The sequence below is a fragment of the Camellia sinensis genome, chromosome 5 (assembly GCF_055761805.1).
Source record: "Camellia sinensis isolate YWXY chromosome 5, ASM5576180v1, whole genome shotgun sequence".
Lineage (NCBI taxonomy): Eukaryota > Viridiplantae > Streptophyta > Magnoliopsida > Ericales > Theaceae > Camellia > Camellia sinensis.
Window position 1 is genome coordinate 15,682,715 of NC_138965.1, and position 26,709 is coordinate 15,709,423.

A 26,709-nucleotide genomic window follows, 5' to 3' on the forward strand; every position below is an offset into this window, starting at 1 on the left:
AAAAAAGGGAAACAGAAATAAAGGAACTTTTATTAAAAGGTAAAACTGTTATTTTAGCAAGTTTACACCCTTGACATTCATTAATTTGACTAGGAGAAACTTTATCCAATAATCCTGACTGAGCTAAAGATCGTAAGCGGCCAACAAACAAATGACCTAAACAAGAATGCCATAAATAAAACTGACTCGATTGAGAATCTAACTGAAAAGATAAAAGTGCAACGGGAGAGGTAGATAGAGGAAGATGTAGGCTTTCCACCACATAGAGATCTCAAACTTTACGGCCGGTCCCAATCTGCTTCTTTGACACCTGATCCTGTACATAACAGATAGAAGACAAAAAGATAACATCAAAACCAGAAGTATTAAGCTAACTAATAGAAAGCAAGCTGATAAACAGTTGAGGAACGTAAAAAATAGAGGGAATAGTAACAGCATATATGGCAGAGGGTGAAACAGACCCAATACATAAGACAGGCATACCAGACCCATTAGCAGTATTAATAACAATAAGAAAAGGAGAGAGATACAATTTTGGAGTAAGGAAGGTGATGAGTCATATGATGAAAGGCACCAGAATCAAAAAGCTAGACAGAAGAAGGAATATCTGAAGAGGACTTAAACAAACCTGAATGAAGAGAGATGAGAGCAGAGGCAGATGAAGATGACTGAAAGATAGACAAGATCTGCTGAAGTTGAGCAAGTTAAGTACTTAAGAAGGCCAAATTAGGACTTCGATTTGGAGTGGATGCAGTATAAGTTGCGAGAGGCCAAAAAGAACTCTGAATAGGAGCTCGGGACTGAGACTGCTGAGAGGATAAACGTCCCTTCTTGAGACAGTTGTACTTCCAATGACCTTTTTGGTGACAGAAAGCACACTCATCGGATGCTAAGGGCCCTTTTTTTGGCTTGGCAGTGGCCTGAACTGGTGGGGTCGATAATAGTAGAGGTTGAGCAGGAGCTAGGAAGACAGATGGAAACAAAGTCTGACTGGTCGTTTTGAGACTGGTTTCCTCAAAGAGAAGCTTACGAACAATCGCATCCACAGAGGGAAGAGGAGACCAGTGAAGAATGCTACCACGAATAGCCTCATACTAAGGGGAGAGAGCCGTTAAGAACTGCACTAAACGACCCTACTCCCGAAACTCAATATAAGCGTCTAGAACCTTGAGATTTGAAGGTTCTATAAAAGCCAACTAATCCCAGAGACCTGTCACTTCAATATAGAAATCTTGAATAAACAGATCCCGCTGACGAACTCCCTAAATAGTTGTTTCCAACTCATATTCTTTGGCAAAGTTGGACTGTTGATAAACCCTTTATAAGTAATCCCACACATGTTTGGCAGTGCTATGTTTAGAAAACATCATCCCAATACGGTCATCCACAGAGTTATGGAATTAGGTCAAAACTTGGGCATTATCACAATCTTAAGTGTCACAGGAAATCAGATATTCTTCTTGTTTGGGATCCGATGGACGAGGAATAGAACCAGAAACATATCCCCATTTTTTTTGGCCGAAAAGAAAATTTCTTATAACACTAGACCAATAAGTATAGTTGTCACCTGTAAGTTTGCATTTTATAATTTGGAATTTATCTTCAGACATTGTAATGAATCAGAAATAAAAGAGAAAGGAACTGATGGGACAAAGTGATAAAACTTAATAAATTTGAGGAGCCAAACTGTAATAACCCAAAGTTGAGACAGAGGGGTCAGATACTGGTGGACTGGAACCAGACAAAAGAGCCTATATACCATAGAGAGATAACCAAAACCGAGAGCAGAGACCAGAGAGAAAGCCAAAGCAGAAGCTTCGATCAACGCAGCTAGTGAGAGAAAACCAGAAATCGAGCCAAAACAGAGGTAGAGAGAGAGAGAGAGAGAGAGAGAGAGAGAGAAATTCCTCAAACCCAGACCAGAGTCGCGACGTTAGACCAAGCACTAGAAGTCAGTCGCGACTTCGACGAATACAGAGAGGGCTGTCGCGACTCCGGAGAAGCCCAGAAAGACCTTCCTGGCGTCAGAGAAGACCAGTGAAGACTTCAAACAGCAAGCGGGAATGAAGAGAAAGAACTTCAAATGATCAAGACCAGACCTAGGGTTTCGGACGTGGCTCTGATACCATGTAAGCTTTCTGTATTTCTGTATATTCCAATTATGTAATTGATTACAAGAAGACCCTAGATTATATAGCCCTAAGGCTGAAACCAAAAAAAGAAAATACAATCACGCCTAATCACAATTACGCATTTAATATGTACAATCACAATCATGCCAAATATAGAATATACACATATATTCTCACACATTGATCTCACTTCTCGATTGCCAAATATAGAATATACACATATATTCTCACACATTGATCTCACTTCTCGATTGAGTGGATCTTGAATTCATGATAAAGGACACTTGCTAGCATGTTTTAGCAAACACACAATTTTGTAACAGAGCAGTAATCACCATTTCTTTGTACAAAATTTTCTTCCTTTTCCTTTTCTTTTTCGCGTAAACGATTCTTCCACTGAGGAGGGAGAGGAAAATGTCCTCAGAATACTATAAATAAACATTAACAGGGTTCTCTCACATTTGAAGGATAAAGCTTCATTGCATTGAAATTTCTGTTTCTATATATTCTGTAGTGTTAAATTTGGTTAACTAATGCATTCCAATTTGGAAATCTGATGTTGGTCATCATGATTCTTTTAGCAAGAAACTAAATTTATAGTCATTGCCTAACCAATGATGACTTGTATAGATTTAATGAAATTCCTTCGATGGACACTCTCTCCAAATACGCTTGTGTATTTGAGCATGCCTACATGTGTGTGTGCACGCTGCAACTGTGTTGCATATTACTCTAGATGTGCACTGGAAGATCACCAATGGGTTATAATATACTAATTGTCAATCACAGTCAGAAGGATGAGATAATCTCTCCATCCATTCCAGTTGAGAAATTATAAAATTAACACAGCATCGTAATGGCAAATCTGTTAACATTATAGTTACAATTCTTCATGAATTTCTGAGTTCTTCAAGTCAAACATGAAGAGAAGTCCATGCTTGCCAAGTTTCAACACATGGCACTCTCATTCAGTATGCAAGGTTCTTTTAATGTAGAAAAATTGCTCATGTTGTGAGGGAGTTCCACGGACACTGTACTTTGTAAATGCAGGTCCCCATTCTTGAGAAAAATGGATCAAAAAATGTTTAAAGTGTTCTTTTCCTCATTTACAGCAACTGATGATCACTTCGATGTCTAAAAAGCTATGCTGGCAGATCCGGGAAAAATGGCCCACCTGAGATACGACCATCCATTGAGAATAAAACAATCCATACATGGGGAAAAGTAGCATCTTCTTCTGGAAGTTGTGTAGTGGAACAGATTAGTGTTATTAGGACAAGAGTGCTTCCATTGATTCAGCAATTGGTCACGTTGTCTCGCTGATAAACCATATTTTAGAGATCATGATCATGTCACGGTCATTTTCAAACCAAAAGAACTTGTATATCCTAACCCTAAGCATCATCTGACATTCATTCTTATCATTTGAATGAATTTTTTTAATCGCTGAAATTTGTTTTGAAAATTATGGCAAATAAATTTCTGATTTTTGGATTTTATCCATGTTGTAAAGCAAGAAACTTTATTTATCAGAACCATGGTTTACAGGGGACTATCAATCCATGTCAAATCGCTTACAGATGATAGCAGCATAGAACAATTTCACACGTTAATTTGATTTTGTGCTTTTGTTCAATCTAGCAATCCCCAAACATTAAAGGTTGGCATATTTTCTTCCAAAGAATCCAAGAGATCTGATCCACATATTCTGTTGAACCAAGTAATCTTTGATCGATGTACCTTGTCCGTTGCTACATGCCATAAATCAGTATGCAGTCCTCTAACCTAACAGGTTCAGGTGGGAGGCAACACCATGTTATGCCTCATGACAATGTTCTCCATCAGTAGACCGACCCTTTTGCAGATTTCTCTTCACCACTTGTTCCATTTGTGGTTGTTATCCATGTGGCATTTGCTTTATAAATACCAGCCCCAACATATCAGTGTAACACTTCTTGTAATTTACAAAATCTTAGAGATCCATTTCTTGCCTTAACTTCTTCAAATATCACAATCCCAAGCACTCATGGGTCTAGGATTGTTCCTGTTACGCAGATAATCTTCCGAGCACGTTGGAACTTCAGAGCCTGCTGGTGTACCCAAAGGCCACTTTGCTGTTTACGTTGGAGAGATTCAAAAGAAACGATTTGTGGTTCCAATATCATACTTGGATCATCCTACATTTCAAATTTTGCTAAGTCAGGCTGAAGAAGAGTTTGGGTATGATCATCCAATGGGTGGTCTCACAATCCCATGCAGAGAAGAAGCCTTCATTGATCTCATGTGTGGTTTGAATGCCTCGTAAGAATGAAGGAAAAAAAGATGCTAATATGGTTTAAACATCATTGACTTGAAAAACTAACTTCTCCAATTTTGTATCAGTAGAACCTGATTGTTTCACGGAAATCCTATGTACAAACTTTATATATTTTGTAAAGGAAAATAGAAGTCAATTCTATTCAGTCGCATCCAACAGCTTACTCTTCTTCCTTCTAGATCTTTACTTCTCGTCTTTTTTTTTCTTTCTTTTTTGACTTTATATATTTATTTTTCATCAAAAAGAAATTCTCTGTTGTTCCATTAGAAGAATCGGAATGCCGTTGCCAACTAGTAATGACAATTTGATAAACCAATTTAACTATATTAAAAATACAAAACAGGTAACTGCAAGAGAGTAATGGTAACGGAACACAATTACAAAAGCCTAAAAGGAATAGACATTCATTAAGAAGAATCGGAATTTTTTTTAAATAAGAAATAAGCCTTTGCGGATTATGTATAATATTGTGCATTCATTAAGAAGAAATAAGAATTTTTTTTTTTTCAGTTTGAGAGGAGCTTTATCTATAATCAGTGCGAAGACAACCAAAATCATGCAAGATCACTCTGGAATTGTAAGGTTTATGTTTTGTTGTAATTGAGAATCCACTAAAAGGAATAGACATTTGGGAATTTCTCTTTTCCTATTTCAAAGGAAGAACCTACTTTAAACCTATCAAACTGATGTGTCATATAATGAAAGTATGAGAGAGAGTGATGGAATGTCGACTGTGAAATATAACAGAGGTGTCAAAGAATCAATTTGGATTTATGCCGGGTAAGTCAATAATGGAAGTGATCTATCTTTTGAGGAAAGTAATAGACAAGTATATAGAAAAGAAAAGAGACATTCATATGATTTTTATCGATCTTGAGAAAGTATATGATAGAGTGTCTCCGAATATAATCTGGTGGGTATTAGAGAAGAAATGAGTGACAAAAGGGTACACTGATGTGATTAAGGACATGTACGAAGGTGTGGCGACCACTATTAGATCGCCTGCTAGAGAGACGAGTGAATTTCTAATTACTGTGGAGTTACACCAGGGATCAACCTTAAGTCTTTATCTTTTTGTTTCAGTTATAGATGAGTTGATGAGAAATATTCAGGATAATGTGCTATGATGTATGCTTTTTGCAAATGATATCGTGTTAGTAGATGAGACTAGAGAATGAGTTAACACTAAACTGGAGACATGGAGAGAAACACTTGAATCTAAAAGATTTAAGATAAGTAGAACAAAGACAAAGTACTGGAGTGGAGTGTAATTTTAGTAACAGTAACAATGGAAGTAGAGGAAAAGTGAAGACTGAGAACCAAGAACTACCTAAGAGTGAACATTTTCGTTATTTAGGATTGATTATCACAACAGTAGGGGAGATTGGAGTGGATGTGGTACGTAGAATTAAGACAGGGTGACTTAAGTAAAGGGGTGCATTTGGGGTACTATGTGATAAACAAGTATTCACTAGACTAAAAGGAAAGTTCTATAGAACGACTATTAGACCAGCGATATTGTATAAGACGGAATGATGGGCAATTAAGAAACAACATGTAGATAAGATGAGTGTCGCTGAGATGAGGATGCTAAGGTGGATATGTGGTAAGATTAGAAAAGATAGAATTATGAATGAGTATATTCGTGAATGGATAGTTGCACCGATAGAAGATAAGCTGAGATAGAATAGATTGAGATTGTTTGGTCATATGCAACGGAGGCTAACAGAGGCAGTAGTAAAGAGATGTGATACAGTGATGGTAAATGGAAGTATTAGAGGAAGGGACAGACCTAGATTGACATGGGAGAATGTAGTAAATAGAGATATGAATTTCCTTAATTTGACTAACCAAATGCTCGTTAATAGAGTCAAGTGGATAAGAAGGATTCATGTAACTGACTCCATTTGATGGGACTTAAAGCTTGGTTTGGTTTGGTAACCTACTTTAAACCTATCAACCAGAGATTAATAATGACTTTTTGTCATTCCATCTAATTAGGTCACCATTGGATGACTGAACCTAAAATCTTTCTCAGTTTCACTTAGAAAATCTTCAAAGAACAGTGGCTCAAGTACGATATTGGGACCATGAACCACTTTTAATCCTCTCCAATATAAACAAAAAAAGTGGTCCTCCAACTGAAGGGGACATAATTCATGAGGAAGCACAGCTTTCTGTCTTCCAAATCATTAGTAAAATAGTTTATATTTCATCTTCTGATCTTATTAGTAAATTAGTTTAGACATGCTATCGCTGCAGTTTGTTATGTTTATGACATTGTGATCATATACTATAAGGAAAAGAGAGGACTGAGATGTTTTAAGCATGTCTAATCCAAAGCATGAGGCCATTTACTACCGTTATCTCTTGAATTTCAAAGAGGGTCATCTGTAGGCTATGTTACTCAAAGTGGTAGGGCACAATGTTTTCCAACCAACTTACAATTTGATCTATCGCTCTAAATTCATGATATCAATGAGTAGGATAGGAAGACAAAGCCATGTTATCCTTCATGTGCTAATGTCTCTCAGTAGACCCCAGTATTCTAATGTCCTTTCACCACTCATTCTATATTTCCATAAGATATCCCACATACCTTTGATCTATATATATATATATATATATATACTCATATCAGTGAACCTATACAACCAACACAAGCTTCACATTCTTCTCTGTCAAAGCTTCCACTTGTTCTACAAATCCTTCATTCCTTTTTCTTCTTGTTGAGGAAGACAGTCCCAATTGAAAGCAATGTCTATTCGTATGCCTCGTATAATTCTTGCTAAACAAATCCTCCGACGATCTTCATCATTGAAAGCAAACCAAGCAGCCTCAGCAGCAGCAGATGTTCCCAAGGGTCATTTTGCAGTTTATGTTGGAGAGAGTGAAAAGAAGCGTTTCGTAATTCCGATATCATACTTGAACCAGCCTTCATTCCAAGACTTGTTAAGCCAAGCTGAGGAAGAATTTGGATTTGATCATCCAATGGGTGGTCTCACCATTCCTTGCAGTGAAGACATCTTCATCAATCTCACTTCTCGATTGGGTGGATCATGATTCATCATAGAGGACAGCCACCACACAATTTTGTAACAAAGCAGTATTCACCAGTTTCATGTTCAAATTTTCTTTCCTTTTTCACACAAAAGATTCAGCAAGAGGAGGGAGAGAAAAGATGTCATCAGAAGATTATAAATAGTTATTAATGGCATTCTCTGACATTTAAATGCAAAGCTTCATTCCATTGAATTTTTTGTTTTTATAGATTCTGGAGTGTTTACATGTTCATTTTCTCAATTGAAAGAAAAAAATTGTTAATATAGTTTTGACACCATTGATCTGAAAAGCTAACTTCTCCAATTTTGTATCAGTAGAATCTGTTTGTTTCATGGAAATATCCTACGTTGAGATTTTGACCTTGTTTGGTTTAACTCTCAAAACACAATTTTTGAAAAAAAATTTCAAAATTTTGTTTCTAAAATCACTTTCTCTCTCCTACACATCAAAATCAATCACTTTTTCACTCTCCTCTCTTTCTCAATCACTTTTTCTCTCACACACATCTACTCAATTACAACAAAATATCAAACCATCCCAAACTTCCATACTCCAAAATTATTTCCAAATTATACAACCAAACAAATCAAAAAAAATGCTAAACTCTCTCCCCAAAATCTTTTTTGAAAATTTATCTCCCAAAACCAAACCAAACACACCCGTTTTGTAAAGGGAAATAGAAGTAAATTTTATTCATTCACATCAAACAGCTTACTCTCGTTTCTCTATACTGTTTTCTTTTTCTTTGAAAAAAAAAAAAAAAAAACTGTTGCTTTTGTGAAGGAAATGGCTGTACAACCGCTAAAGAGCATAGAAAAATCTAAAATGGCGATGAAGAATTTATTGTTTAATTGTCCTCTCTATGAGTTATTAATCAATCAAAAAAAGTTGCTTAAACAATCAGACAGTTTTAGGTCATTGATTGATGAGATTGTTCAAACCAATATGGAGACATGACAAGGCTCCAGTTCAGAAAAATATAATATATGATCAGCCTCCTTTGAATATTATTTATAATAGCATGCTGCATTCATTAGGAACAAATAAGATTTTTGTTTTTATTTTATTTTATTTTAATTTTTTTTCCCCATTTGGGAGAAGCTTTATCTAAAATCAGTCTCAAGAAAAAAAAAATTCCCCCTGGAATTATAAGGTTCATGTTTTGTTGTAATGATCTGAATATGATCTGAACCAGCAGGTAAAAAACTAATATAGTTTTGTTGAGCATTTGATCAGAAAACAGAAGAACGAGATGATATTGAGAATTCACTAAAAGGAAATAGTCATGTCAAGTGGACCTTCATTGTTTTGTTATAGTGTATTGATTTTCCTTGACTAGTCACCCCAGAAATAGAGCAACAGCGGAAAAAGAAAAAAAAAAAAAAAAAAAAATCATATTCAAAATAAATGTATTTAATGTAGCAGCAAAAGTGCTGATCATTCACGGGAATAATTTGGGAGGACCTGAAACAATTATTAAACAAAGTCCCCTGATATGGTAATTATACTGCTTTCAAATCATTTCCATTGATTTTCCCATCATTTGTTAGCAGCCACAACATCTCTCCCAATAGCAATGAGGACCACTTGAAGATAATCATTCACATTGAGGGTCTGCCATGCAAGTTGATGCGCCCTCTGGTCCCAGACATTTAACCATAGATCGATCAATCTTTCACTGGTGTTCGAACTCCAAAAAAATGTCAAGTATACTTTATTTAACTCAACGATTATTTATTTCGTGTGACAAATAAAATAAAATAAAATTGCATACTGCTTCTTTTGTGAGGAAAAAAAAAGAGAAAAAAAGAGAAAAAAATAAAGAAAGAGAAGAAATTGTGCATTTATATTTTTAACAAGTACTAATTTTAACATTTAATAATTATATATTTTAGACCATCCTAGAATAAAAGAAAGAGCTTAGGAGTAGGGCATTGATGTTTTTCAACTAACAAACAGTTAGGTCCATTCTATGGCTCTAAATTCTTGATAATGAATTGGAAGACAACCATGTGTTCCTTCAGCTGCTTGTGTCTCTCAGTAGACCCCAATATTCTAATCTAATGTCCCTTCACCACTCATTCCACATTTCAGAGGATTAACTAACCCACATCACCTTTGATTTATATATATACACACATATAAGCAGTAAGTCTACACCACAACCAACACAAATTTTCAGTCTTGACATTTCTTCAGTGCCAAAGCTTCCACTTGTGCAAAGTCCTTTCTAATCTTTTTCTTCTTGTTCATCGATAACAATGGCAATCCGTATGCCTCGTATTGTTCATGCTAAACAAATTCTTCGACGCTCTTCACCGACAACAAACCAAGCAACAATAGATGTCCCAAAGGGCTATTTAGCAGTTTATGTTGGAGAGAGGGAAAGGAAGAGATTCGTGATTCCGATATCATACTTGAACCAACCTTCGTTCCAAGACTTGTTAAGGCAAGCTGAGGAAGAATTTGGATTTGATCATCCAATGGGAGGTCTCACCATTCCTTGCCGAGAGGAAATCTTCATTGATCTCACTTCTAGATTGGGTCGATCATGATGCAGAACATTTGACAGCATATTTTAGCTAACACACAATTTTGTAACAGTAAAAACCAGTAACATGACTGGTGTTTTCTTCTTCTTTCTTTTTTTGTTTTTGTTTACTTTGTTAACTTGAGCTGTTCACCTCTTGTAGAGAGAAAAGAATGTTACCAAAATATTATAAATAACGTGACAGTGATCTCTTGTGTCCTCAGTCAATTTTGAAGGCAAACGCTTCTTTTCATTGAAATTTTTATTCCCATAGATCACAGACATGGCCAGTTTAGCCTAAAACAAGTGAAATTGTCCTTCCGTAGATCAAATCATCAAGAAATTTTCTTCGAGTTCAATCCATTTCTTTGCATCCAAATTTCAAACACATTCCAATTCTAGTGCCCCCAGTCTTTCATATCAGATGACTTGGAAGACAATCATCTAATACCTTATGAACTTTGTCTCTCCTCGGCTATGTGCCAATTTGTAATGACAATTTGATAAATACCAGTTTAACTATATTGATTGAAACAGAATGGGTAAATGCGAGAGAGTAATAGTGAGTGCACATAATTACAAAACCTTTGTCTCTGCTAAATATATTTACCAGAAATGTTCAGCCAAAAATGAATAAAGCCTTTTTGTTGCACCTAACTAATGAGGCCACCCATTGTATGACTGAGCCAAAAATCTGTCTCAGTGGCTCAAGTATGATGTTGAGACCGTGAATCACTTTGTTTCTCCCCAACATAAACAAAAAAACTCGCGCTCCAACTGAAGGTTGCATAATCCACGAGGAATCACAGGCTTAATCTGATAATGAACTTGGTTTGTCTCAAGACATGTTACTGATGGACTCAGTGTCTAAAAAAAAAATAAAAAACTCAGCATCAACCAACTTGACTATATTTAAAAAAAGAAAAGAAACAATAACTACTGACTGAATATGATACACATTCAATCTGTAACATGAACACGAACTTAGTCTTTGATGAAAATGATCTAAAATACATTTTTTTGTAATCAGTAGGCTGCATTGACATATAATTTCAAGCGGGACCTTCATTATTTTGTTATGGTATATTGATTTTCCTTGACTAATCACCCCAGAAATAAGGCAACATCAAAAACAAAAACTGTTGGGGCAATCCCACATCACCTAGGGGGACGGACCAACTTCACCTTATAAGCGTACTGGCCCCTCAACCTGTTACAACGTGTTTTTTCCTGAGGAGGAACAAAGTCGTGAGGCCGACGAGATTCTGCGCCCACCTCGCCAAAGCGGACAATATTGTGGCAGGCACACAGGCGCCAGGCACGTGCATTTGGCGCTAGAAGGAAGGCTCGTCTCTTCCCCCGCTGTTGCGGGCCCAGTTCGCTGGGGGGTTATGTTGTGGCAATCCCACATCGCCTGGGGGGACGGACCGACTTCATCTAATAAGCGTACTGACCCCTCAACCTGTTACAACACGTTTAAAACCGTAAGGTGGGAACAGCCAACTCCGTCCCTCAACCCCAAAACAGATAGTATTGCACTCTGTCGGTTGAGCTGTTCTAGCACTCACCCAAACACAACGCATTTAAAACCGTGAGGGGAGGATAGCCAGCTCCGTCCCTTAACCCCAAAGCGGATAGTATTGTGCTCTGCTGGCTGAGCTATTCCAGCACTCACCCAGACACAATGCGTTTTTCCCCGAGGAACACAATAATGTCCGCTTGGGCGAGGTGGGCGCGAAGCCGCATTGGCCTCACGGCTTTGTTCCTCCTCAAGGGAAAACGCGTTGTAATAGGTTGAGGGGCTAGTACGCTTATAAGGTGAAGTGTGTTCATGTCACACCCCAAATCCGGGTATGACCAGCCATGGCCCACAGGGACTCCGCCCAAGGCACACGTAAACCTAACCACTAATCCATAATCACATTAAGCAACTATACAAAAGTCCAGTAATAAATAACAAAACTCAATCCAGTGACATGCCACAAGTATAAACGGCAAAACCAACCGTAATCAATACCATCCAAACTTAAGGGATATAAACAGCCTACATATCAAAATAATCCTAAATGAATCTCAATAAAAATAAAAAGAAGTATGCACAAACTTGACATAACAATCTAAAACAAAATAAATGTATGTCCTAGAGGTCCATGCAATCGAGTCTCAGCTACGCCATGAGTCCACCCTAAGTCCTTCTAACACATGGAAGTGATAAAAACTAAATCAGCTGATAGCTCAGTGAGTAGCAACATGGATAGTAAATACAGTTTTGAAAACATGGCTCAATTCCAAAATAAGATATCTATCACAGAAACTAGATTGGCACACAGTTTGGTAAATACAATCTGTTTCAAAAAGAAAGTTCCACAGTTCAACACTTAAAATACTCATATCTCGCAAGAACATGATAAATGACATTTTTCACTTAAACAGATTATAACATGAACACCAATAATTTTCTGGGTACCAATAAAAAACAAATAATATGCCACACTATTCTCAAGGCTATAAGCCCTGTTGGATCCAATACCGAACTAAAAGTCATCCTCAGGGTGGAAACCTGGGCCTTTTCTCTTAGACGATCCGATTGAAAGTCACCTAGCTTTTTTAAGGTCTTTTCCTTACAATCGTTGAGCACTAGAGTCATCACGGCCCAACCCGGATCTGTTCCCTAGTGGCCAGAGTCACCACACACAGTGGAATAATTTCACTGGACTAAATACACATATGGTCCCAATAATCAATACACATCAGTTTCGCAAAACATGGTAGTTCATTATTATAAACATGAGACCAAAACAAATAGTTTATAGTATGCCAAGTTCACACATGTTTCAGAAATAATTTGATTCAATTGATAATATAATAATTTATCAAAACAATTTAGTCATGAAACAACAATTTAATTTTCCAACAATTCAGGGTAGGGAAACATTTATAAAAATATGTACCATGAAACTACTCACCTGAAACCAAAATAATATAATCCTCGAATAGAGTATAAAAGTCCAACTAGTGCCCTGAACCAAGTATGAAAACTACACGTCACTACTAATTTAAAAATACTAAAGAATAAGAACTAAGTAACCCCAAACTAAAGCACACTAACACGGCTCAACCCAACTCACCGTTACTCTTAAATATTACCTAAGTTCATGTTCTTCAAGGTCTAAAATCACCCAGGACATGGGTTCCGATTAAAACTTAACTAAAAATAACTTTAAGATAAAACAGAGTTTTAAACAAGTTTTCCCAATCTATTCGCTAACTTTGAAAATTACAAAACCCATTCCACGCTATTCCAAAAATTCCAAAAACCTCCAGATATCAACTAATATATCCTAAGTTTCAAACCCAATTGGTTTCACTTGATTTGTTTATCAAAATAATTATCTACAATTTATTATATCCAAACAAGTTGTTTTCTGCAGCACTTTAAAGAAATTGCCGGTTCTCTTAATATACACGAGCAATCAATGCAAGGCCAAAAATGTAAGAAACCAGACTAGTAACCGGTTCTAATGACGCTGATTTGATAATTTTTGGATTTATACCCAAAGAGAACAACACTTCGAATTTACTGTTTAAAACCAGTTTTTTGGACAGATTTGAACGCATCAGTTTATATGGATTTTGACTCCCAAAAATTATGAAAAAAATCAGATATACAATTCAATATGTAATTAATCTACTGTAAAAATTTCAGTTCAAAATTCATTCGTTTGATAAGGTTTCTTGATTTTTAAAGTTTGCTGGCAGATTAATATTCTTAAGAGCAACATTATGAATTCAATTAAAATTTCTAGAATACTATCCCCATCAGCCAATCCATTCCTTTTTCTTCCACCAACTCACAACACCCACGAGCACCATAACTACGTAAACAACATATTATAATAGAACAATAATAGATTGATTAATACCTTAGAGAGTTGAGACACAAGGGTGCTGGAAATCTCTCTCCCTCTCTCTTCTCTCTCCCTCTCTCTCTCACTTTTTCTCCTTCCCGTGGCTGCTACTACATGTTGAAAGTGTTGTGCAAAACAACTATAATAAGGGTTAGGGTTTTTGTTAGGAAAACTAGGGTTGCTCTTTATATATATCCAAACAAAACTCTAAATAATTATCTTTTGTTTTATATATATCTAACTAAAAGGCTCTAATTTATTATCTCTTTATATTATTTTAAATTTCTATCTCTATTAAAAGACAAATATTATTAGATCAAAATATGCTTACTAATTTGGCACTTAAATTTATTTATTTTTTTATTTTTTTAAATAATAAATCTTGCTTCTAAATTAAAGACTTTCATCATAGATTTATTTTAGGTTTAAAAATTAATTAAAAGACCTTCCAAATATTTAATTTGCACTTAGGATTCACCATCAAAATATTTGAGATTGTAATTTTATTATTATTTAATTATTTACTTGATTTGTATATTTAGGTTCTCACAGTTCATCACTCTAGGCGATGTGGGATTGCCCAACATAACCCCCCAACGGACTGGGCCCGCAACAGCGGGGGAAGAGACGAACCCTCCTTCTAGCGCCAAATGCACGTGCCTAGCGCCTGCAGGCCTGCCACAATATTGTCCGCTTTCGCGAGGTGGGCGTGGAGCCCCGTCGGCCTCACTACTTTGTTCCTCCTTAGGGAAGAACACGTTCTAATAGGTTGAGGGTATAATGTGAAGTTGGTCCGTCCCCCAGGCGATATGGGATTGCCCCAACATAACCTCCCAGCAGACTGGGCCCGCAACAGTGAGGAAAGAGACGAGCCCTCCTTCTAGCGTGAAATGCACGTGCTTGGCGCTTGCGTGCCTGCCACAATATTGTCTACTTTGGCGAGGTGGGCGTGGAGCCCGTCGGCTTAACAACTTTGTTCCTCCTTGGGGGAAAACGCGTTGTGTCTAGGTGAGTGCTGGAACAGCTTAGCCGACAGAGCGCAATACTGTCTTCTTTGGAGTTGAGGGACGGAGCTAGCCATCCCCTCATCGCGATTTTAAATACGTTGTAACCAGTTGAGGGGCCAGTATGCTTATAAGGTGAAGTCAATCCGTCCCCCCAAGCAATATAGGATTGCCTCAACATAACCCCCAGCGAACTGGTCCCGCAACATCTAGGGAAGAGACGAGCCCTTATTCTAGCGCCAAATGCACGTGTTTGGCGCCTACGTGCCTGCCACAATATTGTCTGCTTTGGCGAGGTGGACGCGGAGCCCCGTCGGCCTCACCGCTTTGTTCCTCTTCGGGGTGTTGTGTCTGGATGAGTGCTGGAACAGCTCAGCCGGCAGAGCGCAATACTGTCTGCTTTGGGGTTGAGAAACAGAGCTGGCTGTCCCCCCCCCCACCCCACGGTTTTAAACATGTTATAACAGGTTGAGGGGCCAGTATGTTTATAAGGTGAAGTTAGTCCGTCCCCTAGGCGATGTGGGATTACCCCAACAAAGACAAACAATCATATTCAAAGTAAATGTAACAGCAAAAGTACTGATCATTGCTTGGGTATAATTGGGAGACCTGAAACAACAATCAAATCAAACAAAGATCTTTCATACCGCTTTCAAATCATTGCCTGCGGTTTGGCCATCATGTGTTAGCAACCACGATATTTCTACCAATAGCAATGAGGACCACTAGAAGATAATCATTCACATGGACTTCACGAGGGCATTTCGTGCAAGTTGATGCATCCTGTGGTCCCCATACATTTAACCATAGTTCTATCTTTTACTAGTTTTTCGAACTCCAAAAATCTCAGTTTATTTAATTTTTGTTAATTTTTTTTAAAAAAAATACTGCGTACTGTTTTGCATTCATATTTTTAACAAGTACAAATTTTAAAATTTATTGATTATATACATCCTAGAAAAGGGGGGAAAAAAAAGAAAAAAAAAAAAGAGCTTAGTTGTCTGAAGCATATCTTGGAAGTGGTAGGGCATTGATGTTTTTGAACTAGAGAATAGTTTTGTGATGGCCCAGGTGTTATCCGTCTTGTTCCTTTTTATTTAACTCCGATTTTGCCTCATTAGTGTGTCAAGTTCCACTTAGAGTCTTGTTAATCTTTTGGGTTGTGGCGATTCGGGAACTCTCATTGAAATTTCCATCCTTGTTCGTTTCGGTGTTAACGTTTTCCTTGCTTTGGAGGGTGCATGGCCGAGTTCAGAGTACTCGGGGGTTTGGACCAGAAATTCTGGGCTGCTGGGCCAGGGCCGCATGTGCGGGGCCCTAGGCCGCACGTGCAGGGGGTGAAGCCGCACGTGCGGGAATGGGTGAATTTCAATGTGTTGCACACTGCTTTAATTGCAGGTGCGGAGGGGAAGTGCGGGGAAATCCGCACATGCGGGGATCAGTGCCGTACGTGCGAGAAAAAGGCTCCGCATGTGTGGGACACATGCCACACGTGCGAGATGGGGTCAGTCCGAAAACTCTGTTTTTTCTCTTCATTTGGGCTGTTTGTAAACCATTTTGTTGTATCACTCTCTCTCTCTCTAAAAACACAACTCTCTCCCCTCTCTTTACATTTCTACCTCAAAAGCAAGATCAAAACACTTGATCCTCTTCCATCCACTTGGAATCTAACTATAGTTTCTACATCAAAGCTATAGAACTCCTCAAGAGCTCTCTTGTATGTGGTGGAGATTTGGTTCTTGGCACCATCAATCCTAGGGTTTCAACTCTTCTTCGTCATCAAAACCTTGAGGTAGGGATATTCTTGAGTTATATATATATATATATGTTTTGCAAGATTAAATGTTGATTTTATGTTCCTCTTGAGTTTATTTTGCAGAGTTTGGTTGTGTCTCAAGAGAGTAGAGATTTTTCAAATAGAAGGTTTGAGACTTCAAATGTTTTTAAGTTGATTTTTGAGAAGTTCACTTCTACTAATTTGGGAAAGATATTTTATGGGAGTTCACTAAGAAAATGGGGAGATGTTTTGGTTTCTAATATAAAACCCTAGAAATTTGGGAATTTTGGGAAAATGTGAACATGTCTAAGGGTTTCATTATGGTTTTGTGTCAAGAGAATGATTGAGAGTGAATTTTCACCATATGTTTAGCAAAATAGCAATTTACTTGATATATGAGAGATGAGATGTTATTTCAACATTATTGCTAAACGCTTGAAAAACGCATTGTTGTGAAGTGGCAAATTGTTGTGCACCATGGCTAGTGAGAATTATGAACATTGGAAACTAATATTTGAAAACATCACATGTAGTCTTGAATATACCACATTGTGGAGAATTATGCATGATGAGAAATTGTAGTTATGTGTTGATGACATGTGGTTATCTTGTAAAAAGAACATCGAATGGAGGAATTGAGAAAATGTGATTATTGATGTTATTGTAGAAATATTTGAAATGGAGAAATGCTATGAGGTATGGAGAATCATTGTATTGCATATTCATTCAATTTATTATTATGCATTGTAAATTTAGATTGAAGATATTTATTTCATGAAAGAAAAAGATATTGTAATAAGAACTATGGAAATGTGCTATGGGGTAAATACGTTGGTAAGTCTAGTTAGGAGGTGTAGATGAATTTGATAAGTTGGCCAGAGTGTCCATGGTGAAAGACCAAAAACCCGCGCAGATAGGTGTCGAGCCTTCCGGTTAATACCGGTAAAAATGATAATTTGGTAGTACTTGTAGAGTCCATTTGCAGACACCAGCCTAGGGATTACCAGTGTCGTATTTACCGCCCCTATTGATTAAAAAAAGAATTGGAAGCTTTGAAATTGTTGAGATTGCGAAAATATTAGTGAAAACATGGTGATTTTTAAGTTGTGTATCGAAATAAAGTTTTTTTTCCTCATAATGGCATTACATGGCATCACCTTTGTATATAATGTTGAGGAGGTTTGCATAACTGTATATACTCTGTTAGAATTCTCTACTGGGCTTTATACTCACCCCTATGGGATTTTGGTGCAGGTAAAGATGTAGTGATCCCGCCGAGCTGAAGGTGTGGATATGCTTTTATGAAGAGTAGATTACTCTTTTGTTTTGTGGTAAAATTTCTTTCTTTTTGTAAAGCCAAGGGCTAACCTGTATGGGTCCGAGAGACCATTTTGTGTAACCGGGCTTATGCCTTGGAAGATGTAAACCCTTAAGGGCATTTTAATTGCTTGAGACTAGATGTTTCACATGCTATAGATTCATGTGTTTTTAGTGCCATTGAATGTATATCTGCATGTGAACTTTTGTATAAGCACGTTCATTTAAAAATGTATAGATGGAAGAACTATTGTCTTTATTATTTGGTGATTGTTGATTAATATAGTCAGATTATGTGAATTATTTTGGGGCGTTACAAGTTTGGTCCATTTTATGGCTCTAAATTCTTGATGATGAATTGAAGACAAAACCATGCATTCCTTCAGCTGCTAATGTCTCTCTGTAGACCCCAATATTCTAATGCCCCTTCACCACTCATTCTACATTTCAAAGGATAACCCACATCACCTTTGATCTATATATACACATGTAAGAAGTTAATCTACACCATAGCCAACACAAGTCTCAAGTCTTGACATTCTTCATTGTCAAAGCTTCTACTTCCACAAAATCCACTCTATTATTTTCCTTGTTCATTCAGAAAAATGGCTATTCGTATGCCTTGCATTATTCATGCTAAACAAATCCTCCAACGGTCTTCATCATCAAAATCAAACCAAGAAGCTTTATCAGCAACAGTAGATGTCCCAAATGGTTACCTATCAGTTTATGTTAGAGAGAGCGAAAGGAAGCGATTTGTGATTCCGATATCATACTTGAACGAACCTTCATTCCAAGACTTGTTAAGCCAAGCTGAGGAAGAATTTGGATTTGATCATCCCATGGGTTATCTCACCATTCCCTGCAGAGAGGCCATCTTTATTGATCTCACTTCTCGATTGGGTCGATCATAACTGGCTGCATATTTGTAACTAGATAACACAATTTTGTAAAGCTCCACTAATCACCATTTATAAATACAAATTTTATTTATTTTCCTTTTTTCAGGTCTTGGAGAAGCGAAATAAAATATCATCAAATTACTGTAAATAGAAAATATGGCGTTTTCTCCACATCTTTGATCAAATTTGAAGGCAAAAGTTTCATTTTTTTGTAATTCTTGTTTCTATAGATTCTGATGTGATACTGAATAAATACTTAAACTAAAACATTCACAAAAACTTAAAGAACACTTAATTTAACGTGATTCAACAGTGTGCCTACATCTACACCTACGGTGAGCAGAGGAGGAATTTCACTCGTAGGTGCTGAGCACTTAAATAGATAGTAGTGCAATCACTAGTTAAGAGAGAATTATGCATAATTAAACATATAATTCCACATAATCAAAATAATTAAAATTAGTATCTCATAATTTTTTCTCCTTTCTTTTTGCCATCAGCTACCATGTTCAATTAAGGGTGTGCAAAAAACTTGGTTGTATTGAGTTAACTCGATTGGGTTAGCTCAATGAGTTGGCTCATATTCTACAAGGCTTGCAAGTTGACAAATTGTACTTCTAGAATCTTGCTAGATATATTCTACTGATATTCTGTAGGTGCAGCTTGCAAGCAAGCAAGTTGGCAAGTTGAAGTTATGGAAAAGTATCCCTTTGTCCTCCAATTTTGGAGTATAAATAGGGGTGCTAGTAGAGTGAAAAAATTAGAGCAAATGAAAGCAAATGAAGAGAAAGTGAGTGAGTATTCAAGGATGAGAGAGTGATTTGAGTTTGAGAGTGTTGCCTCCTCCTCCTCCTCCATTTGTAATCTTATTTTCTTTTGTAATTTTCTTCCTCAAGTTTAGTGTAAATTCGCTTCCGTGGACGTAGGCGCATTGCCAAAACACATAAAACTTTTGTATTTCTTGTTTGGTTACTTGTTTTGTGTTTGTTTCTGGGCCTGGGCACAACAAACTTATCAACCCGTGTCATCATGTACAGTTTGAAAAGGTGAGTAGAGTACCATGCGAAATTAGGAGTGTGCAAAATACCTGTCAATCTACACCTAGACATGTGGCTTGAGAGAGAGTATAACAAGCAGGTTAGATGATAAAAATGTAACATTAGTTGACATGTGACTTAATGTTTAATAAGTCTATGAACACAAAAATCAAATACAGAATTAAACACATAAAATAAATGAATGAATAAGATTTTAAAGAAACGAGTTATCCTAATAAATCTTGCAAAATCTTACTATCTATATACTTTTTGAGTCTAATTTTGTATTTTGTTTGTGTCCCTAATATATTGTTGCTTAAAATTTGGCATGACTAGAGTTACCCCTGGCCAAGAGCTACTTAAAAACTGATCTGAGACCAAACCATCAAACTTTGTTGCTTCCACCATTTATGTCCATCCAAGACCATTTTGATATCACAAACAACTTCGATTCTCCCTCTAATTTCTTACACCAATGTTCTCAAACCAGCAATCTTAGAGCCCTGAAGAAACTTCATGCAAATCTACTCAGAAAAGGCACTCTTTTTCTCTCTCTTGGCCTCCACACCAAACTCATCTTCACATACACTACATGCCTTCAAATTCAAAGAAACCCACTTCAAACTCTCAAAAAATTCTTCACCTTCCTCAACCCAACAAACCCATTACCCTTCAATGCACTGATCTCAGATTTTCGTAGAAAAAGATGTTTTTTTCTCGCTCTCCAAACATTTTCCTTCATGCACACTAATGGGGTTCCTGTAGACACATACGCTTTGTGTAGTTCTTTGACAGCTTCATCCGATATGAAAAATGTTGAATTTGGTAAGCAATTGCATACCCATGTGATGAAATTGGGTTGGTCATCGAGTGTGTTTGTGGGGAGTGCTCTGATTGATCTGTATGCGAAATTGTTGCTTATTAAAAATGCGGTCCAACTGTTCGATGAAATGCCTGTTAGAAACACAGTGTGTGCGAATGCTCTTTTGTCAGGCTATGCCGAGGCCAAATTGTGGGCTGAGGGACTTGAGCTTGTTCAGAACATGCCCGGATTAAACTTGAACTTTGATAATTTCACATTATCAGCTACTTTGCGTGTGTGTGGTGGACTATTTGCTGTTGAACTAGGTGAACAAATTCACGCCAAAATGATACGTACTGTGCCTAAAGTGGGAGATGATGTGTTTCTGCAGAGTTCATTGATTGAAATGTATGGAAAGTGTGGACTAGTACAGAAAGCTAGGAAGGTCTTTAGAATGGTGGGTTTTAGACTAGAGGGAGAGAGGAAGAGGGATGTTGTTTTGTGGACTTCCATGCTTGGTGTATATGGAAGAAATGGCTGTTTTAAAGAAGTGATTGGATTGTATAAAGAGATGTTGAGGGAGGGGGTCACACCGGATGGGGTGGCATTCATGACAATCATCTCAGCTTGTGGTCACACCGGCCAAGTGAATCTTGGGATTGAATATTTTGAATCCATGGTTTGTGATTTTGGATTGGATCCAAGACCAGAGCACTATAGTTGCTTGATTGATTTGCTTTGTCGAGCTGGTGAGTTGGACAAGGCGTGGAAGTTGATGAATGAGATGTCAAATAAGGCAAACGGAAGTTGCACAGTTTCCATGTGGGGGGCTTTGCTTAGCGCCTGCAATGAATGTGGGAACGTTGATTTGGCTAAATTGGCCACACAAAGGGCTCTTGAATTGGATCCTCGGAATGTAGGGATTTATGTCTTGCAATCAAATATGTACGCAAAGTATGGTATGTGGAATGAGATCAAGCAGTTGAGGGAGCAGATGAAGGAGAGAGGGCTGGAGAAAGATGTTGGTTGTAGTTGGATAGAGGTCACAAGTTGAATTGGAGGGCAAGTCTATGTGTGTGTCATGTTGCAAAAAGTTGCAGAATTTACAAAGCAGCGGGAGATCCAATTTTACAACTAGATGTTCTTCAGTTTGGATGGAATAAAACTCATTCACATTGGGGATTTTCAAAATTAAGTCTTGGTATTGGGTGTTTTCAAAACCTTGTTCTTTTTTGGAAAGCTTGAAACAAGCCCCTTAGCTTGTCCCACATTGAAAAGTGGGGAAAGTTGGAGCGAGCTACATGGAATACTCTCTTGAATAGAGAAATATGGAGAAAGATGTTAGATTGTATGCACGTGTACAGTAAGAACCGTGAATTGCACAAGCACGCACGCACGTTGTGTGGATAATGGTTTATCTCGAATAAAGAAATGTCGAGAAAGATGTTGCGGTGCCTACACGTAGGGTGTGTTTGTTTAAACCGACTGGATAAGAGGAGATTGTAATCTATTGAATTGTTAGTTTCGGGATAAATTGTCCCCAGACTATAGTCATGGGATTAGATGTCTGGATTTGACTATTTTTAGTGAATCTAATGTTTGGTTAGATGGACTGGATAAGGATAAATGTTCAAAAGACTATTTTACGCTTATAATTTATAATTTTTATTTAATATATAATTTTAAATTTGTAATCTATAATTTATAATTTAACAACACTAAAAAAATTTAATTTATAAGGCCATAATTTTTAATTTATTATTTTCAATTAAATTAAATTTATAATTTATAATTTATATTTTTTATTTAATATATAATTTTAAATTAACGACAATAAAAAATAATTTTATTTAAATATAAATTAAATTTTCAACAACACTAACCAAAATTAATTTATAAGGCCATAATTTATAATTTATTATTTTTAAATAAATTTAATTTATAATTTATATTTTTTATTTAATATATAATTTTAAATTAACAACACTAAAAAAATAATTTATAAATATTTAAAAGACTATTTTACCATTTTCTAATTGTTTGCTAAGTATAACATGGGAGTAAAATGGATATTTCAGAGCCTAATCCCATAGGATACCAATCCCATGGAAACAATCCCACCCCTCTCCATGAGATAGGATAGTTCCACAAATATGATACTAATAATCCGGGAGAACTATTAGTCTGGAATAAAAAAAATGAAACAAACAATGGACTATTAGTCTGATGGAATTAATAGTTCAATCTCACACCCTAATCCTTCAAAAAAAAAACATACCCGTATACAAAGAACCATGCATTCGCACTTGCACGAGTGATGAGGATAGTGGTGCACCCTGGTTCAGAAGGGTTGTTACACCCAGTCGGAGGGGTGCATTCAGGCCCATAAATAGGCAAGGGGTCCTGACCATTTTGTTCATCCCGTAATTCATGTTTATTGCCTTTTTTGGTACAATAGTTAAATCCAACTTTGTTGTATACTGATAGCAAACTTGATGCATCTCGGTACACATTTTTCCAGGGAAAAAAGTTTTTCAGCAAGGCGACTTGAAGCGATTTTCAACCAAATTTGAAGACCAGTTTTGCATAATCGAATTGGGGATTAAGAAGCTCTCATTTCAATGTATTGAAATAATTTTTATCTTTATTTTTAACAATAAAAAATAAAACATTTTTTAAAAGAATTGCCTACTTATTTTCTTTTCATTTTCTCAACCTATTCAAACAAAAACAAGGAATTTACTCTCAATACATTTCCTTTTTCCTTTCTTTTCCCTTTAATTTTTGGTTGTATTCACAATACGCAAAAAAGAAAATTGAACAAATATTTTTCTGAATTATTTTAACAATAGAACAATTTTAGAAATTTGAATTATATCCAACTTGAGACCTTTGAGGGAGTATCCAAGTGTCAAGCGTTGACCACCAAGTCAATCCTCTTGAGGTTATAACTAAGTATAACTAATAGGACTTTTCTCATGTGTGCCTTGCATATGGTATGCAAGGCAGTTACACCCTTCCATTTTGCATTTACACATTTATATGTATTGGGTTATATCAAAATATTTGGAAACTTACACATTGGTGACCTGCTAAGCAGGTCAGTTTCCAGGTAAATTAATAAAATAATATATTATATGACTAAAGGTGTAAATGGTCTCAAGAAAGGCGTAAGGAATTTCAGAAAAGGCGTAACTGATTACTGAAAAGTATAAATCATTTACACCTTTTATGAACACTTACTCCTTTTGTGTAAGAATTTTTGGCATAAGATTTATACCTTTTGTGGAAGCCCAACTTAAAGCTTTTCGGAAGTCAAAAATTCTTACACAAAAGGAGTAACTTTTCAAAATATATATAAGCACTTCCACGAAAAGGTATAAGGTTAAGAAAAAGGTGTAAATTTGATGAATTTTTTTTTCCACGAAAGGTATAAGTGACTTCCGAAATAGGTTTAAATTGGCCTTTCACAAAAGGTGTAAGTTCGAAGAAAAAGTATAAATCTCATGCCAACAATTCTTACACAAAAGCAGTAACTTTTGAAAAATGGTGTAAATATTTTCACGAAAAGTATGACGGAGTAACATTTCAAAGCGTTGATAACGAGAAAAGGAGTAACAAAGGGTTCATTTAAAAATGTTCGTAAACACAGAAGGAGTAACATATGTTCATCTGAAAGTAGTAAACACAGAAGGAGTAACATTTCGAAGTGTTCATAAACCCAATTGAGACAACCACTGAACAAATCAAAGGGTCGTGACCACCGCTGACCACCCAAGCGTCGGTGGGCTCCAGTGCTCACAGCCTTCTGAGATCGGCACCTCCACTGGCACCGCCGCCGCAAATCAAAGGTTTTTTGAAAGATTGGCTATCGATCTTGGTCTCTCTGTGTCGATGTCGGTCTCTCTCTGTCGATCCCTGTTTATCTCGGTCTGTCTCCAGCGATCTTGGTATGTCGGTGTCCATGTGGGTCTCTTCTCTGTCGATCTCTGTCGATCTCGGTCCCTCTGTCGATCAGTGTCCATCTAGGTCTCTATGTCTGTGGATCTCAGTCTATCTCTCTCTCTCTCTCTCTCTCTCTCTCTCTCTCTCTCTCTCTCTCTATGTCTCTGTCCGTTGCTCTATACTAAAAACGGTATCTATATCTGTCGATAACAGTCTGTCGATCAGTTATACCTTTTGTGGAAAAATAAAGTCATCAAATTTACACCTTTTCCCTAAGCTTCTACCTTTTTGTGGAAGTGCTTATATTTTTTTGAAAAGTTACTCCTTTTGTGTAAGAATTTTGGCATAAGATTATACCTTTTCTTCGAACTTACACCGTTTGTGGAAGGCCAACTTAAACCCATTTCGGAAGTCACTTATACCTTTTGTGAAAAGATAAATTCATCAAATTTACACCTTTTGCTTAAGCTTACACCTTTCGTCGAAGTGCTTATATTTTTTTCGAAAAGTTACTGCTTTTGTGTAAGAATTTTTGGCATAAGATTTATACCTTTTCTTCGAACTTACACCGTTTGTGGAAGGCCAACTTAAACCTTTTTCGGAAGTCACTTATACCTTTTGTGAAAAGATAAATTCATCAAATTTACACCTTTTGCTTAAGCTTATACCTTCGTGGAAGTGCTTATATATTTTTCGAAAAGTTACTCCTTTTGTGTAAGAATTTTTGGCATAAGATTTATACCTTTTCTTCGAACTTACACCTTTTGTGGATGCCCAACTTAAAGCTTTTTCGCAAGTCAGTTATACCTTTTGTGAAAAAATAAATTCATCAAATTTACACCTTTTGCTTCGGCTTATACCTTTTCGTGAAACTGCTTATATTGTTCTTGAAAAGTTACTCCTTTTGTGAAATAATTTTTCTCATAAGATTTATACTTTTTCTTGAAACTTACACCTTCTGTGAAAGAGTATATAAGCACAAAAGTATAAATGTCATGCCAAAAATTCTTACACAAAAGGAATAACTTTTCAAAAATGGTGTAAGTATTTTCAGTAAAAAGTGTAAGCTTAATCAAAAGGTGCAAAATTAATGATTTTTTTTTTTCACAAAAGGTATAAGTGACTTCCGAAATAGGTTTAAGTTGGGCTTTCACAAAAGGTGTCAGTTCGAAGAAAAAGTCCAAAGTATAAATCTTATGCCAACAATTCTTACACAAAAGCAGTAACTTTTCCAAAATGGTGTAAATATTTTAATGAAGGAGTAACATTTGAAAGCGTTGATAACCAGAAAAGGAGTAACAAAGGGTTCATTTCAAAATGTTCGTAAACACAGAAGGAGTAACATATGTTCATCTCAGAGTAGTAAACACAGAAGGAGTAACATTTCGAATTGTTCATAAACCAATTGAGAGAACCACTGAACAAATCAAAGGGTTCGTGACCCCCGCTGACCACCCAAAGCGCGGTGGGCTCCGGTACTCACAGCCTTCTGAGATCGGCAACTCCACTTGCACCGACGCCGCAAATCAAAGAATTTTTGAAAGATTGGCTATCGATCTTGGACTCTCTGTGTCGATGTCGGTCTCCCTCTGTCGATCCCTGTTTATCTCGGTCTGTCTCCAGCGATCTTGGTCTGTCGGTGTCCATGTGGGTGTCTTCTCTGTCGATCTCTGTCGATCTCGGTCCCTCTGTCGATCAGTGTCCATCTAGGTCTCTATGTCTGTTGATCTCAGTCTATCTCTCTCTCTCTCTCTCTCTGTCCGTTGCTCTATATTAAAAACGGTTCTCGTTTACATTGACATACTTGGTTGGATTTGGACTCGGAGTCGCTATTGGAAGCCTTCCCAGACTCGTCTTGTATGAAACGGAGTTCTACTGGGAGAAAGGCCAAGCCCTCCGAAACGCCCTTCTCTCTCACATTGCCATTATCTGAACAAGACAAATACAGTGTGATTGGATTTTAGGAACTTGCAAA

General features: G+C 36.8%; 3 protein-coding genes and 2 long non-coding RNA genes across 5 annotated transcripts; 4 read left to right on the forward strand and 1 right to left on the reverse strand.

Annotated features, from left to right (window-relative positions):
- Positions 1 to 1,749: 1,749 nt before the first annotated feature.
- LOC114302804 (uncharacterized) lies at positions 1,750 to 3,629 on the forward strand. Its single transcript, XR_014329162.1, has 2 exons — positions 1,750 to 2,129; positions 3,245 to 3,629. It is a non-coding gene; the product is annotated as an uncharacterized LOC114302804 (long non-coding RNA).
- Positions 3,630 to 7,206: 3,577 nt separating this feature from the next.
- LOC114302935 (auxin-induced protein 15A) lies at positions 7,207 to 7,512 on the forward strand. The gene has a single exon (XM_028248083.2). The coding sequence runs from the start codon at positions 7,207 to 7,209 to the stop codon at positions 7,510 to 7,512; it is 306 nt and encodes a 101-aa protein (XP_028103884.2).
- Positions 7,513 to 9,339: 1,827 nt separating this feature from the next.
- On the reverse strand, positions 9,340 to 14,115 carry LOC114303094 (uncharacterized). Its single transcript, XR_014329163.1, has 3 exons — positions 13,966 to 14,115; positions 13,009 to 13,062; positions 9,340 to 10,909 (listed from the first exon to the last, which is right to left on the reverse strand). It is a non-coding gene; the product is annotated as an uncharacterized LOC114303094 (long non-coding RNA).
- Positions 14,116 to 18,653: 4,538 nt separating this feature from the next.
- On the forward strand, positions 18,654 to 18,962 carry LOC145791241 (auxin-responsive protein SAUR21-like). Its single transcript, XM_082871569.1, has one exon. The coding sequence runs from the start codon at positions 18,654 to 18,656 to the stop codon at positions 18,960 to 18,962; it is 309 nt and encodes a 102-aa protein (XP_082727695.1).
- Positions 18,963 to 20,283: 1,321 nt separating this feature from the next.
- LOC114302862 (pentatricopeptide repeat-containing protein At2g03880, mitochondrial) lies at positions 20,284 to 22,444 on the forward strand. The gene has a single exon (XM_028247970.2). It carries the CDS (start codon positions 20,398 to 20,400, stop codon positions 21,841 to 21,843), a length of 1,446 nt encoding a protein of 481 aa, XP_028103771.2. The 5' UTR covers positions 20,284 to 20,397; the 3' UTR covers positions 21,844 to 22,444.
- Positions 22,445 to 26,709: the final 4,265 nt, after the last annotated feature.